General features: G+C 38.7%; 1 protein-coding gene across 1 annotated transcript in view; it reads right to left on the bottom strand.

Moving 5' to 3' along the window:
• Positions 1 to 3,744: 3,744 nt before the first annotated feature.
• The window catches only part of DNAJC11 (DnaJ heat shock protein family (Hsp40) member C11), a 165,424-nt gene continuing 152,562 nt past the window's right edge, over positions 3,745 to 16,606 (bottom strand). Inside the window, exons 11-16 of the mRNA XM_063437098.1 lie at positions 12,868 to 13,023; positions 12,449 to 12,518; positions 10,648 to 10,705; positions 8,876 to 9,018; positions 8,614 to 8,743; positions 3,745 to 6,913 (exon numbers count right to left, since the gene is read on the bottom strand). Coding sequence (XP_063293168.1) covers positions 6,888 to 6,913; positions 8,614 to 8,743; positions 8,876 to 9,018; positions 10,648 to 10,705; positions 12,449 to 12,518; positions 12,868 to 13,023 — 583 coding nt within the window. The 3' untranslated portion in view covers positions 3,745 to 6,887. The remainder of the gene's footprint in view (positions 6,914 to 8,613; positions 8,744 to 8,875; positions 9,019 to 10,647; positions 10,706 to 12,448; positions 12,519 to 12,867; positions 13,024 to 16,606) is intronic.

Here is a 16,606-nt window from a genome sequence, read left to right as displayed (position 1 = left end):
CAATTGGTGGAACACTTTGGGCGAATCTGTAGGAGAAAATATATCACATAGAGTAATATTGTAAAGGAAAACAAACTAATTTAAAATCGAGAGTAAATACTCACAAACATGGAGCCAAATATAATCATAAGGCTCTCATGAGTAGCGCAGGAGGACTCTTTTAGGACGTCCTCAATCCTGCTTCTTGTTGTGTTTGGTGCAGGTGATAGATGAAAAACGACGTCTTTGTGAAAGGATTGAGGACGTCCTAAAAGACGTCCTATGTGATATATTTTCTCCTACAGATTCGCCCAAAGTGTTCCACCAATTGTATGTATTTGCCTCTGATCTGCCTACTTGACAGTCTCAACCAATCCTATAGGGAAGCATTGTGATTGGCTCAGACCACCACTTATGTCGGCAGCAGCTGCAGACTTAAATACAAGTAAGATTTTACTATATTTAGGGATGAAAGGGGAGAGCAGGGGGGCTATATGGTGGTTTTAACACTATAGGGTCAGGAATACGTGTTTGTTTTTAACTACTTTGTTTCTTTCAGTGTATCTGTTTTCTGTATCACCATTTACACTAGATTCTCTCAGTCTGTATATACAGATCCTAAGTTACTAATTAAGGCCCCAGCGGACAGAGGGGAGCTCCATTTATTGTTTGATACCTGGATCTCACTGGTGTGAGGATTTAACCCTGCTCACACTATGTAACCATCAATATGGATAGAAATCTCAACTTAAAGTGCTGTATACCGTGTGGATGTTCACTGTGGCATGCAGTTCACCTGTCTGGGGTCACTAAAAATGGGGACTAACCCTGCTCACACTGCATTGCTTTGTAGAATTGCCAAGAGCTGAGGATGTTTGATGCAATGAAAATAGTGAGTATACCTTCAGCTCTAACACTGGCCAACACAAGTGAGCATTCCACCTTGGAGATTTGTAAAATAGCAAAAACCCTTGGAACGTGACAATGGATGCCAACCCAGTCCTTTTTCACTTATTACTCTATCCACTCTCTCAACAATGCATGGTCCACTTCATTTATCATGAAAAGAAAAAGCATTGCCTTGTCTCTAAGATGGAAACAGACTTCAGATTGATTTAATTTCTCTTTAACTCTATATGCACCACTTTCTCAATGATTGTTTTTCTTTTATTATTTATCTGGTTGCCATTACGACAACCACAAGCCCACCCACACTTCTCTGTTAGACGTGATACCCAATCTGTATGAAATCATCTATTTGCCTATTAACCTTCTAACTCTTAAGTTGTTTGCAACAGGTACTGCATTTTCTGACATCTTAAAACCATTGACTGTCTCAATCCACATTTTCCTCTTCAGATTTTAAGCTTGTGGGCAATCCTCTTGTTTAGCATTTTGTATAAATTGCTTCTTATGCAAGTGTATTTAATAAATATTAACATTTTTGTATATGCTATGTGAAATCTTAATGCTCTCTGAATAATACCAAGATTTACAATCATTAGTCAGAGGAGCACTTGCTCAGTTAACTCTTGGACAAAAAACTGTTGAAGAGAAAAAAAATAAAAATGGTTCAGATCAATTTCTATATGCTGTTCTTTGTTTTTAGTGCCACCATGTGGGTGTACATGTAGTTTGCACAAGACCAACCTTTTAAAACATCAATCTTACAGTTTATCAAGTAGACTGGTTATTGGGCAAACCAAGGAACTGCATTGTGGGCCACGATGACCATGGTCTGACGGCCAAATAACAGGACTAATAATAATCGGAGGACTGTCTGCAAGACTAATCAAGGTGCACAAGCACTCTGTACATCAATCAAATTCCTGAGAGTGAAGGGACCTTCGTGCAGCTCAGATTGTGGACTGAAGTGATTCTTGACCAGGATCCTGTACGTACCACTTAGCCTGTACGTACCACTTGGTCTCTTTGTCTTGTACTAGAGCCATCTAGTGGCTCAGGGTTGGCATTTCTTATGCCTGTAATATTTTCTCACAATTAAGTCCCTTTTCCTATCATGAGTATCAGGACTGATTTAGGGTAATATTCAATACTTTATTGGATAATCTGTTTGTAAGTGGTTATGTCGAATATTTGTTCCATGTACGTTATTTTGTTTAGTGCCGAAGTGTTCTCTGCAGGGTCCTAGTACTTATTCACAGCACAAGTGCATCTAATGATACAAAAAGATATGTATTGTAATATGGGAGAGAGAGAGAGTGTGTGTGTGTGTGTAAGAAAATACTAAGAATGGACAACTCAAATATTGTGCCCTATAGTGGCTACCTGTTCAGTTCTCAAGCTAGTTTTAGCTCAATTTGTGTGGTTACAGAGAGAAACAACAGGCATATCAGACTGATCCCACCAAAATAATTGTCTGGAATGGCTCTATCTTGTGGGGTAATGGCACAAGTTGAGCTACAACAAGCTTGAGAAGGGCAGGATATTTCATTTGTTGTCCATTCTAAGTAAGCTCCTAAGGCTTATTAGATACAGGATATTTTACACATTTTATATGCACAAAATTCTCAATGTTCTGGAAAATGTCCCAAAATATACTTCTCTGAAGAGGCTACACTAGCAGGCAATTAACAATGCAGAACATACAAACTTGTATATCAAAACATATTGTGCAAAAAAGGGAATTTAAAAAAAAAATATCATTTTAGGAAGTGTGGCTAGGGCTGCAAAAAAAACCCAAGTGGTTTAATTACCGAATGGCATTAATCAAGCAGTGAGACTGCAGGGGCATCTATCTATGCCTCAGAACCACTTCATTAAAGGACCACTATAGAGTCAGGAAAACAAACTATTTCCTGGCACAATATAGTCCTTAGGTCCCCCCCCCCACCCTCCCTTCAGCCACTTACCTTTATCCAGCACCGGGCTCCCTCGGCACTGATGACCTCTCCTCCCCCTCCGACGTCAGCTCCTGAGTGAAGCCGCATGTTCGTCCAGAGCCGGGCCTGCGTTCAAACTGCCCATAGGAAAGCATTACTCAATGCTTTCCTATGGACGTTCTATGTCCTCAATGCGATTTTCACATTGAGCGCTGCAGAAGTGCCTTTAGCGAGTGTCAGGGAGACAGCCACTAGAGGCTGGATTAATAAAGCAATGTAAACATAGCCGTTTCTCTGAAACTGCTATGTTTACAGCTGCAGGGTTAAAACCTGGGGGACTTTTCACCCAGACCACTTCATTGAGCTGAAGTGGTCCTTTAACTCATTCTACAATAGTGCATGTATTTACAATCAACAAGTCTTTCAAAAACAATTAGGTTTATTCACATTTTTATTTTCCATTTTGTGGCATTGAAGTAGAAAATGTTAGATTACATACATTTTCATTACATACATTTTGTTGGTATTGTGGCTAGGAGAAAAGGACTGGCAAATTATAAGTATGAGTTGCACAACTTGAGTAGCAGATTCGATTCCACCACTTCCCATAGTGTAGAAGATCTTCATGTCTATCAAGCGACCCTTTCACTAAACACAAAGAATGTATGAGACTCCTTAATGTACTCGCAGCTCATAAGATCACAGTTTGCATACATTAGTAATTGTTTCCCTTGGCACTGTAGAACTTTGTGAATATGTTCCCATGATGATCAGCAAACCAAGTTTTTGTTTTTACAAAATTATTCATTTAAACCTGTATATTTTATTTACGTATTTTTCCCCCCTCCCAAACTTTAACCATTTTAAAGCCATTGCAGAGCCGTAGAAGAGACTTTAAAAAAAAAAAAAAAAAAAAAAATGTTTTTTAAAATACCTTTTGGCTCAGTGAGGATACATCAAAATAATAATTGGCTGCCACTGGTTAAAAGAACACACTGGGCACCAATCCTATGCATTTGAGAGGGTTTGGCCTCATTAATATGCTGTTTTCTGTTGCACAAGAAAGTCTTCATAGTTTTGTTTTTTTTAACACCCAAAAAATAATTAGATGTTTTGTAGAATGCTGCACCATACAGCTGCCTCCTAAGCCAAGCCTCCAAATGCCAGAAAGAATTCCTTATTTTTTGTGTGTGCAAAAAAACTATAAAGATTTGAGCATGCAAAAAATCAGCATGTTAATGAGGTAAAAACCTTTAAAGGTACACTCCCCACTGCCCAAATATCACTTTTCAGTAGATATAAAGCCCATGAAAACAATACGTGCATTTTTCATTGGGGGTATATCAAATACCAGCATATAAAAGCTGCAGATCTTTTGTCCGACCCTTCTTCTTCCCAATGCAGCTCCATGCGTGGTCTTTGCCAGGCAAGAGTTCTGAGCAATTGCCATCTCTTGAGTTTAGCTCCACTGAGCTAAGCAACCAGGAAGTAACAGGGCCAGCTGTCTGACAGCCATGGTGGTTTAACAAGATTTTTATAGGTTCCAAATTCTATTGAAATCTGCACTTTTTGTACAATGAAATAAGAGGACACATGCTCCAGCCAGCTAGAGTCCTCTAGGTGTTAGGGATTTGGAGTGTCCCTCTAAGTTCTCTAGTACAAGTGGTTAGGCAGCTCCTAGTATATCAAGACCGTACTGACACCATCTGTCACCACAGATTTCAGCTCTTCCTGTAACTGCTGGTTGATTCCAGTTGTCAAACAAGTTGCACCGCAGTGGTAGTCAATCCAGAACACAGAATTTACTTCTCAGACTAATTTAAACAAAACTTTTATATAGAAAAGAAAAATGTGGGCGTGAAGAGGACAAACGACATGTAAAAAAAGCAAAGTGTATGTTGGAAAGCCATTGTGAATGGCATGATATGTTTCTATTTGACCAACGCAGTTCGATTGCTATATATAGTGCATAGAAATTCAAATAATACAAGCCAAGGAAGTGCTGATATACATGCAATAAAAATTAACCAAAATCAATATATATATTTTTTTTATAAATAACCCAATCATTTATACGTGAAAAATTGATTGCATTGCTTGGAAGATTTAAGTTTACCACGTAAAAATTCCACATAAAAACATTTAACATAGGCTAGAGTTATAGTATTTACTGGCAGAGGGGTTGGCTGTTTATGTCAATATATTAAAATTTGTGCTATGCAAATTTAGTGGTGTTTATAAAGAAAACCAACAGATTCTGTCTAGAAATGCACATTCCCAATGTCCTTTTAGACTTAATGAGAAAAAAAAAATTACTGATTGTTTAACCCCTTAAGGACACATGACATGTGTGACATATGATTCCCTTTTATTCCAGAAGTTTGGTCCTTAAGGGGTTAACAATAAAATATCTAATCTTGATATAGCTACTACATTCCCAAAATGAGATGTAAGAAATGTAATACACAAACCCAGATACTTTTATTACAGGATATTAAGTGGTATTCCTTGCACGATAGAGCCCTCTGGTCCCCCCACCCAATTGGGTTATTAAGGGTTTAAAAAAAAAAAAAAAAAAAAAAAGTGTACTCACCTGATTCCAGCCCCAATCTCTCTCTTGTTGGGTCAGCGCTCCACCTCTTCTGATGGTGGGAGCCTAGTGCACATGCGCGGCAAGGGCAGTAGGCCTTCTCCATAGGAAAGCATTGCTTCAGTGCTTTCCAATAGGAATTTTAGAGGCGTTGTATGTCCTCATGCAGAGCGTAAGTACGTCCAGAATCAGGCACCTAAAAGTCGGATGGCCACTAGGAAGTGCCTCTAGTGGCTGACTGATTAAAAGCCATAAGAGGCAGTCCTAGTCCTGCAATGTAAGTATTACAGTTTCTCAAACTGCAATGATTTACATTGCAGGACTAAGAGGGACAGGGATACTGCACCCAGGCCACTTCAATGAGCTGAAATGGTCTGGGTGATTATAGTGTCCCTTTAAGCTTTAGATCAATTGATAAAACCTTTCTAGGAGTATTACATTCTGTACCAGGTATTAAAAGGTGAAACATGGTAGGTTTATGGATGTGCATGCCGCATTGGCAACACTGTAGGATCTCCAATTGCATTCATTGAGTATAATACCCCTTCACACTTCAATATTATCTGTAGATGTCAATTTATTTCCTTGTTTACTTGCTGTATAAGAACAAATCCGGTTTTGTATTTTCTGTTAAAAAGAATTTTGAGGTTAAAGATTTCTATTTCAGAAAACCAATGCAGTAGGACTTCCCAGGTTATCACGCTTTTTAAATGGCCACTAGAATGAGCAGTGCTGTTCTGACTTATGTCCCGAGAAGTGTGTTTGAAATGACTTGTGTAAAGATAGAAAAAATTAGGTAATGGCACATGAGTTAAGTTACTGTAGTGTGTAAATATTTTGTGGTCAGTGGACATATCACATCGTGGGTAATAAAAAAAAAAACAAATAAAGTCAAAATGTTGTAATAGACAGGACTATGCAAAATGAAAATTCTCTAGAAATGTAAGCTCCGCAGAACAAGATTGATAGCATATATTATGGAAATTTAAGGTTGAATAAAAAACAAAAAAAAAACAAAGCAAACACATGAAGCTAATTTTGAGAAATATTAGAACATATGCACAGTTCACTTTAAATACAGCAATAATGGTCATGCAGAATGACTCTGCCCACATAGAATGGTCTGGTTTCAGTTAATTGTTGACAGCCTCCATTAATGAATTAAATAAGCCGGGAAACACTAATCAATCGTACAGATAACTTATGGCTGCTACTTCCAAGATTGACAATACACGCTCAGTAATTGTTGAGTACCCTTTCCCATAATGCATAACTGGGATATTGCCACAGTATAAATAATTAGAAGGTGTTCAGTCTGAAGAAGATCAGGTTCGTAATACCTTCTTTATGGTATTTAAAGAAAATTAGGAAAATCTTCTCTTGGACTTATGGATTTGAGGGACGAAGGATCCAAGGTAAAGGTTTTGTCCCGGGTGGTTTAAAGTTCTTGTTTGGGTTCTTCTGATGGAAAACGGCTAGCCATCTGCATCAATCTTGTGAGCTAACAAAACAGTGATGGAAAAATAGAAATTACGATATAAAACTGGCAGGGAAGACAGATGGCTAAATTGAAAACTGTGTTTGCAGAAGAGATATGGGATTAGCCCTGTCTGTTAAAGTGTCATGAGTGTTTTCATTTTTCAAACGCCTCCTCTAAAATGTTAATAGGCCCAGAACGGTCTGCCATCAGATTTGAGAAAAGCTCTTCCTCATATTATGAAGGTGAGAAAAGGAAAAACGTGTGTAAATAAAAATAAATCAATTAAATCTGAACACCTGTTGAAGATTACTCTCCTATTGTAACATGGAGAGATAATAAACATATGCTGGTGTACACTATGGTATAACTACCTATAAAGTATTTATATAAATCAAGGTGATAATAACAAACCCAAACCTTTTATGATTTTCTCTCATTTTTAAGGGGCACCATAGTCACCAGAACAACTATAGCTTATTGTTCTGGTGAGTAAAATCATCCCCTTTAGGCTTTTTGCAATAAACAGTTTTTCCCCCCAGAGAAATGAAAATGCTTACATTACAGCCTAAGGATACCTCTACTGGCCACTCCTCAGATGGCTACTAGATGTGCTTCCTGGGGCTGCCATTCAGTGTCTCCACCCTCAGCATGGAGACACCGAACCTTCCTCATAGAGATGCAATGATTGAATATATATCTAAAGGAGAAGCTGATTGGCCAGGGCTGTGTTTGGCTTGTGCTGGCTCTGACCCAGATATGCCTCCTCGACAAGCTCAGCCAATCCAATGTGAAAGCATTGTGATTGGCTCAGAACACCTCTTCTGCCACGCAGGCAGATTAGGGGCAGAAGTATCAGCGGTAGTTGACTGCAAAAAAGGTAAGATTTTGCTATATTTAAGGGGGCAAGACGTGTTTTTAACACTTATGGGTCAGGAATACATGTCTGTGGTGTGTATATATAGTGTGACTTTCCCTTAAAATGGGATTATTTAAAGGAACACTCACCCCCATCACAAGTTCAGCTTATTTAAGTTGTTAGGTAGGCATGAGTGCCTGAGAAGCATCTTACGTGTAGAGGTTAAACGGTTTACCAATGCTTTCATCCCGAAGTAGGTCCACTGGCATCTAACACAGCTACTCCTGCTGCAGTATCAGGCTGGTGATTGGCTGACACTTGCTGCTCACTGAGATAGTGATAGGCTGAGACACTTGCAGCCTCTTATCGCACAGCAAATCCTGCTCATACAGTAGAAGCCGTGTCAGGTACTTGAGGGCCTACAAGGAGGAGCTAAACTTTTGGAAAACTGTTTAAACCCCTGACGTCAAGATGATGCCTGTACACTCCTGTCCCCATAACAATTCCAATGAGCTGAACCTGTTTTGAGGGTGAGGCTATTATATACTCATGGCCTGAGCATTTGTCATCTTAAGTGGGCTCTCCCCCTGATTGCGCAGGCAGCCAAAGTGGCCATATTACTAATCAAGTGTGTTAAACCAATACTGATAAAAACTGCAACACATTCTCTCTCTTAGTAGCTCACATTTTGACATTTTATGCTGTACATTGGCTGCATCGTGTGAGGAGTTCCTGAGGCACTGTTAGTGATCACATTTATAGAAACAAAGAGGAGATACTGAACCTCTGAGCAGCACGTCTAAATGTTTTAATCCATGATGTGCACCTCATTCCCCACTATCAGGAATTTAACTGCAATACTTACATTGCTTTGGTATCCTAAGTGCTTCATTATCCCCAGACATTACTTGATGAAGGACTCCTCTGAACTGGTAAAGTATTTTTAGGCTTTTTTCTTCACCAACACAAGGGTCGTAGAAACCAGGAAGACCGGCCTGACAAGAAAGTTAAAGTAATAATGGTCTTAAATCTACAACAACTTTCCTACTGAACATGGCCAAAAAAAAAAAAAGACACATACTTGGAAAAGTCCCAAGTACCTTTCACAATCAACAGCTGCTACTTACTTTGGTGGTTTCTGTAAGGATTAGTTTGGAATCTTTCACTAAACACTGCAGGGGCACAGTCACGTCAATCACCTTCACCTTTTCATTTCTCCTGCTGTTATCAGTCACAAATTTGCCGTACCAAGCATTTAGTATTATCAGGCCTGTAAAACACACAATCAAATTTAACATGTGCTCAAAAGTCTCCACTTTTAACTTTCTGATTGTTTATGCCTCTGCTGAATGTGTTTTTGGAAGATATTATGCAAAAATAAATAAATATATATTTATATACCCAGCTTGCCTAATTCTGGTTTACCTTTTTCGTGTCTATTTTCAGTCCCCAACTATCCACTGTAAATATACCACTAAATCTCTCAACATAAGAGATTTAAAGGAAATGTCCGTTTTGGATTGCTTTAAAATTAGTTTCACTGTAGAGTGGGAATATTTACTAAAAGGAGAAGATCAACATAAGAGATTTAAAGGAAATGTTGCTTTAAAATTAGTTTCACTGTAGAGTGGGGATATTTACTAAAAGGAGAATATTGATTATGTTGATGTGGTTTTAACTGGCAGTTCATTTGGCTATACACTAAAAACACATTCTATATTTCTTCTACCCAGCTTCTTGTTCACCATAATTTAACTCAAATGTTTGTAGATATAGCAGGCAAAATGTAATGGGTCTGAAAAATAAAGAAGATTTACTAAATGTGTGTCTAGACAGGTTCTAATTGCACTTGTTTGCATCACTGCACCCTACCTGATCTTGGGTGTTTTATCGAATAAGCACTGCTTGATACTCTGAGATATGCAAGTTCTGTTAAAGGGACACTATAGTCACCTGAACAACTACAGCTTAATGTAGTTGTTCAGGTGAGATCTATAGCTCCCTGCAGGCAATCTAATGTAAACACTGTATTTTCAGAGAAAATACAGTGTTTACATTGATTGATAGGAATACCTCCAGTGGCCGTTACTCAGACGGCCACCAGAGGGACTACCTATCATGTAGGACCCTAAAAAGGCCATGTACACGTCAGACGTATTAAAATACGTCTGACGTGTGCAGGAGAGAGAAGGCACTGTGTCTGCTTGTCAGCAGAGGAGAGGGGGCGGGTAAAGACAGCGAGCTGAGCTGTCAGTCATGCGTGTGCACGGTAGTGCGCTTAGGACTTCATAGGGCGGCATGAATGCGAAGCCGCGCATGCGCACAAGGGAGCAATGACGCTTCCGAATGGAAGCGTCTGCTCGCGCGCCCGCCTATTTCGTCATTTTGATGAAATAGGGGGCATGGCTTCACGAGGCTCCCGGCGCTGGAACGAGGCGAGTAAAAAGGGCTGCCTGGAGGCTTAGCGGTTGTTGTTCCTATAGTGCTTGAAGGCAAGGATGTCCCATGTGGAAGCTCTTACAGATCTACTTCCCCTGCAAGATGCTCAGACTGCCCATTCCTGGAACCATCAGTCACTCTGTGAGATTGTAATTATGGCTACAGAAACCATGCTCGCCCACACACCCACAAAAAAGCAAACCCTAAAACACAGCACTAGAAAAGAATTTGAAATGCTACCGAAAGGAAACTTTCAAAAGTACTTCTAATTTGCAAGGTAACTATTAAAAGAGTAAATAGTAAAAGCAGTATGATCAGGTACTCCACTTTTAATGCACTATATGGAAAAAGCACAAGACTTGCAACGTTATGTTATGGTGTTTGGAGCATCCCTTTAATAAATACATTTGGGAACATATTTAACTACTGTAGTACTACTTAAGTAAAAGTACAAATTTACCCATTCTGGACTCTTCAGATTCAATTATCCTTCTGACAGATTCCTGCATCAATCGAACCTTTACAAAAGAAATATAAAGGATTTTAGCCAAACATTTCAGACGAAGGAACACAATAGGGATTGTTAGAAATATAACTTCTGTTATCAAAAACACACTAACCCATGCATATGTACTGATAGTAATAAAACCATGGTTGTACAAGGATGTCCTGCATCGATACATTTTACCAGATAATGACTGGGCAGCACAGCAAAAGAAAAGTAAGTTGAAATCCAATGTAAACATATAGCTGCTCCTCAGTAGCTATAGGTTTACCTACATGGCAGGAACATTAGGTCAGTGGCTGGTGAGGCACTGGCAAGTACACTTGGGCACCACTGACATTTTCGTTTTGTCCGAAAATAAATTTAGTTTGTATGAACCAAATTTAGTCCGTTTGTTGATTCGTTTTCAGACGAAATTTGGTCATTTTCGCTTCGGAATGTCATTCGGATGAATGAAATGCCGTTTTGTGTAGTGGCTGCATCTTGGAACTCCTTAAATTTGTACCCTTGTAGGATTGTTATATTTAAAGGACCACTCTAGGCACCCAGACCACTTCAGCTTAATGAGGTGGTCTGGGTGCCAGGTCCTTCTAGGGTTAACCCATTTTTTCATAAACATAGCAGTTTCAGAGAAACTGCTATGTTTGTGAATGGGTTAAGCCTTCCCCCTATGTCCTGTAGTGGCTGTCTCACTGACAGCCGCTAGAGGCGCTTGCGTGATTCTCACTGTGATTTTCACAGTGAGAGCACGCAAGCGTGCATAGGAAAGCATTATGAATGCTTTCCTATGTGACCGGCTGAATGCGCGCGCAGCTCTTGCCGCGCGTGCGCATTCAGCCGACGGGGAGGAGAAGAGGCGGATCGGAGGAGGAGAGCTCTCCGCCCAGCGCTGGAAAAAGGTAAGATTTAACCCCTTTCCAGAGCCGGGCGGGAGGGGGTCCCTGAGGGTGGGGGCACCCTCAGGGCACCCTAGTGCCAGGAAAACAAGTGTTTTCCTGGCACTAGAGTGGTCCTTTAAACGTACCAAATTAGGGAGCGGTTTAGAAGATAGCTCTTTTTTTTGTATCCTTATGGCAATCCCACATAAGGATTAGGAAGTTGTCTACTAAGAAGCTAAATCCCTTCTTTTTCGTAATTGTGGTCTTTCACATAACTTTACTAATAATAAAGAAAAAAAAACACAAAAAAAAAACTAATACTAGTAAATAAAGGAGTTTAAATCCTCCCTCCTGCCCCTATCTTGCTGTTATAAAAAAATAAGTCTCAAGATTTACCTGTCAGAGGACTCTGGTTGGTTGGCTTAAGACAACCAATCAGAGCCCACAATCAAATTGCACAGAGTAGGAAAGCTTTATAAAGCTTTCCCTGCCTTGCAAGCTCAGTCTGCACGGAGCCCTTGCAGTGTGAAGATTATTTTTTTTTGGCGATTTAGTCCTTTATTTTAATAGTTGCAACGTGACTTAGTGGATTTTTCTTTGGCCTTTTTGGGGGCTAAAGAAAAGATGATATCTATGAGTAAGTGTTATTTTCTTATTTTACAGGAATTTAGTTTATTGGCCCCCCTCTCTATTATTAAGGTAGGTAGGGTATTTTTTGTTACTTTTTATGGCAGGAATTATTATTCAGATCACATTCAGAATGCACCGTACATACATATTTCTTCAATAAACCTTTTTTTGGCATTTAACTGAATAGCTAGCTAAATAAATATAATTTTTGTTTTTCAATTTTAAAAACCTTGCTTCATTAAACTTACAGCAGCTTCAGCTTCTTGTTTCTTCTGTAAGATATCAGTGGCAGAACTCTCTCTGTGTTTTTCCAGATCTCTAGTTATTCAAACAAATATGTATTATTATATCAAACCAACATGTAATACAATAACACATAAATTCAGAATCACATTTCTAAATAAACAGAAAACCACATTTGGATACTGTATTCTACTACTACAACAACATGGAGAAGGAATTTAATATAAGAAAAAGTGCAGTTTTATGATTTTCGGGGGAAAAAAAAATAATCCCTCCAAAACATACCTTTTTTGTTAAATCTATATATAACATTTTTATGCAAAAACAAACAAAAAAGGAAAAAAATATTACAAAACCTTATTTTTCATGTATGCATGAGAACTGTCTTGCCGAGTTTATTTCAAAGCCGCTTTTACATACTCACTTTTCCTTTTGAGCCCTGAGGTAAGGTTTGATGATAAGACGGTGCATGGCCACGTAGATAACAAGAGGACCGATGGTTGCATAAAACACGGCGCTTGGTAGGAGCTGATCTGTCAGGTGGATAGGAAAGAAATATGTCTGACTAGCTCTATTTAACCTGGAACAAAGAAGAACAGGGATAGATTAACAGAAACAGTCTACAGGCTGCGAAAAAGAAAACAATCCATTATTTATACTTTGCAATGAATGTTGAATCCCGCTTGCCTTTGTGCATGAGTTGTTGCATCTGTTATCTGTAAGCCTTTAGAAGTGGATACTGGTCAAATGAAAACCAAGTCAAAGTTTCATTCGTGATGACTTGTCTTTCTGGCGCTCCATGAGTTAATATGCCAAGTGCTTAGAGTAACGGTTACATTTCCATTTTTTTTATTTTTGGACCACCCCCCATGTTTACTCATCTAGTACAGACGGTTGGTGTTTATGGTATCACAAAGGTAAATGTGCTGGCCAATGCATGCTGTTAATTTGAATAATTAAAAGGTGGGGGTGCACTCAATGTAGCACAGCAGCTCATTTAAATAGATATGGTGCTAAAATATATTGGCATCATCCAGTTGTTTTTGTTTTGGAGTTTGACATAAAAAGGAAGCAGGCTCTCCCTGGTGATCATGTGGAAACTCATATCTCCCCAGAAAATCCACTCTTATTTACTTTTTTTCTGAAAGTTATGTCAACTTGAGCAGAGGAGCATTCACTGACTTTAGAGGGCCTCATTTCCTATGGATTTATGCATAACATTGGAATCTTGGGAAACATACATTGCTATGAATTAAATTAGCTGTCACCTTCTGGAGTGTTTGAATAAGACAGTTGATGGTGACATCACTGCTTGGTTTGTAGTGGCCTGGGGGTGCAGGGGATGGTAGGTTTTACTTACCTTACCCTGTCCACCCCAGCTGCCACCATCATGATCCAGTGCATCCTCTTCAGCGCTTTACTCTCAAGCATGTGCGATAGTACAACACTGATGTCTATGGAGGAACCCACAAGAGCTTTCATAGACAAAGCCTTTTTGGGGGCTTAACAGCATAGCTCAACCTTTTTTTTTTTTAAGCATAGGAAAAATACCATACTTTGCTCATATTATCTTTTGACTGATCACTAAAATCCCAATCCTGTAAAGATTTTACATTTATGAAATACTTTATTGGAGAGAGGGTTATAGAGGTGTTTCAGAAATCTGAAATTTAATCAGGGTTACAGTTATTCTAAGTGAAAATATTTGTCATGATCAACAGCAAATAAAATGATTCAAATACTTTTTCAGTAAGTACCATCACACTTGCTCCTCCTACCTTTCTAGGTAGCAAACTTTGGCCAATACATAAAGTGTGTGTGTCTTTAATGTTCCATTAAATCCTGCAAGTCCTTTCTTAACCCCTTAACCCCTTAAGGACCAAACTTCTGGAATAAAATGGAATCATGACGTGTCACACATGTCATGTGTCCTTAAGGGGTTAAGGACACAGCTTCAAAAACTGGACTTACCCTTAAGCACACTTTTTGCTGTTTGTCACATATACATAGATAAATTCTCATTAATTATAAAAAAAAAAAAAAATGCCAAAAAAAATGAAAAAAGCAAACATTTTTTTCCATAGTTTTGGCATTAATAGCGTGTGCATAATGTCCAGCATAGAAAAAAGAATTCAAAATAAATTCATTTATGTGTATAGGATTTCAGCTTATTTTAAAAATTACAGGTCACAAAATAAAAGGACAAACACTTTCAATATGAAACAATTTTAGAAGTTGGTATGTTTGTCTTGTAGATTTAGTAGCCATCACAGAAAATAAAATTGCCACACAAAAGAATATATATATATTCACCTAAGGTTATTTTGACACTTTTTACATAGTCATATGATCGCCAATCTCTGCTTTTTAAAAACTTTTTTTTAAATGTTATTAAAACATTTTTTTAAAGCTTTTTTTTTTTTAAAAAACCGTTAACCCCCTAGCTAGCCCAACACCAAATTCACCATTAAAATCCACCCACCCCAGCTAGCTAAATATATAATTTTTTAAAAAATATTTACATTAATTATTAAAATAAATGTAACCCCTGAGGGTTAAGAAAATAATAAAAGTTAACCCTCAGGAGTTAAAAATAAAAAAAATCAGATCACAGTAAAATGTAGTCCCTGCAAATTGATCACTGTAGTCAGTGATCAATTGGCAGGGAAGGGGTTAATTTTATTAAAGCAGGGGAAAGGGGGGATTGGGATTTAACTAAGTTTTCAGTTTTTTTTTTCAGTGTGAAGAAGATCAGCACTGATCCGTCTCCCTGCACTTCCCACTGACACAGCACAGGTAGGTGGACCAGGAGTCCCTGCAGCACATGTGCTCGCTCTGAGCGATCACAGCTTCAGGGACAGCGCGATCGGGTGTTCTCAGCAGGCCTCGAATACCGAAGCAGACCGGAGGAGCGTTAACCCTGCGATCGCGGAGATCTGTGGTTAATTTTAGCGCATGACGGACCTGCATCGTTAAGTGCTTCCCCAGCATGACGGATGGGGTCCTTAAGGGGTTAATCTATAGACTGATCTGTGCTGTAGGAGGTACATTTCCCTCTAGTGGCAGAAAGTGAAACTGATTCAAATGAATTCAAAGAAATTTTAACGCTAAGATATAGATGGAAACATTTTCTTGCTTACGAAGCTCTAAACAAAAAGGATCTGTGTGCAGCTAATCAACGAACCATTACGTTTAGCGAAAGGGTTAAATCAAGAAGAAGCTGAAAATTGCAGATGGCCAGACTATAAAAATGCAAAACGATCAAAGCTGCTTTGTCATCTGAAATTTTATTTGCATGGACATAAAGCACTTTAAAAAACAGCTTATACCATGTGCTGACCATTTTTTAATCTATTCAGCAGTTTTTTTAAAATGACCGTTTAATAAAGCAATGAAACTCATACAATAAGTCCTTTTAAGTTGAAAAAGGCACACTGTGTACCTTTTGCGTGCGTGTGTACCTTTAACCATTTCTCTGCTGAGCCTGCTTTCACCTGTATGCTAAGAATATATTTGGGTTTTTGCATGCTCTACTAAAATAGAAATGTGAGTGTATTTTCTCTGAGAAGCCCAAATATTACCGGTTTTGTTTATTTCAGCACGTCCTAGCATACAAAGTGTCTTATGGAAAGCTTGCAGTGCTTCTAAAATCCTTTGTAGTAGATCAAGCATAGGATACAAGCATCAATAATGTAATACAGTACTAAGTGTATAGTATTTTATGATTTAAACTTGTGTATGTAATGTACTTATGGATGTAAAACATATTATTCTGTCCTTTAAAGGAACACTATGGCGCTAGGAATCTAAACATGTATTCCTAATGCTATAGTGACCAGCAAGCTGTCTAGGCTACCCCCTCCCCCCCCCCCCCTCCCATGTGAAGTTAAAAGGTAGTTTTACTTACTTTTCTTCCCTTGCTATGCTTCCATCTGCATCTGGCCCTGGCTGCATGGCTGAGATCATCAATCTTGATGATCTCAGCTAATTCAATGCTTCCAGCTCGGGAAGCATTGAGGGGTTATTATGCATGCACAGCAAAATGCTCACAGAGATCACAGAGATTGGGGCCTCTAGTATGTCCATGCAAAGATACTGGGAAAGTAAATATATCCTGTGGTTGCAGTATCTTTGCAGAGGTTGTAGTTAGGAAAAATTCAGTT

Source organism: Pelobates fuscus, chromosome 11 (genome assembly GCF_036172605.1).
Source record: "Pelobates fuscus isolate aPelFus1 chromosome 11, aPelFus1.pri, whole genome shotgun sequence".
Taxonomy (NCBI): Eukaryota; Metazoa; Chordata; class Amphibia; order Anura; family Pelobatidae; genus Pelobates; species Pelobates fuscus.
Note: the sequence above shows the minus strand (reverse complement) of the source record. Positions and strands in the feature narration are given on the sequence as shown.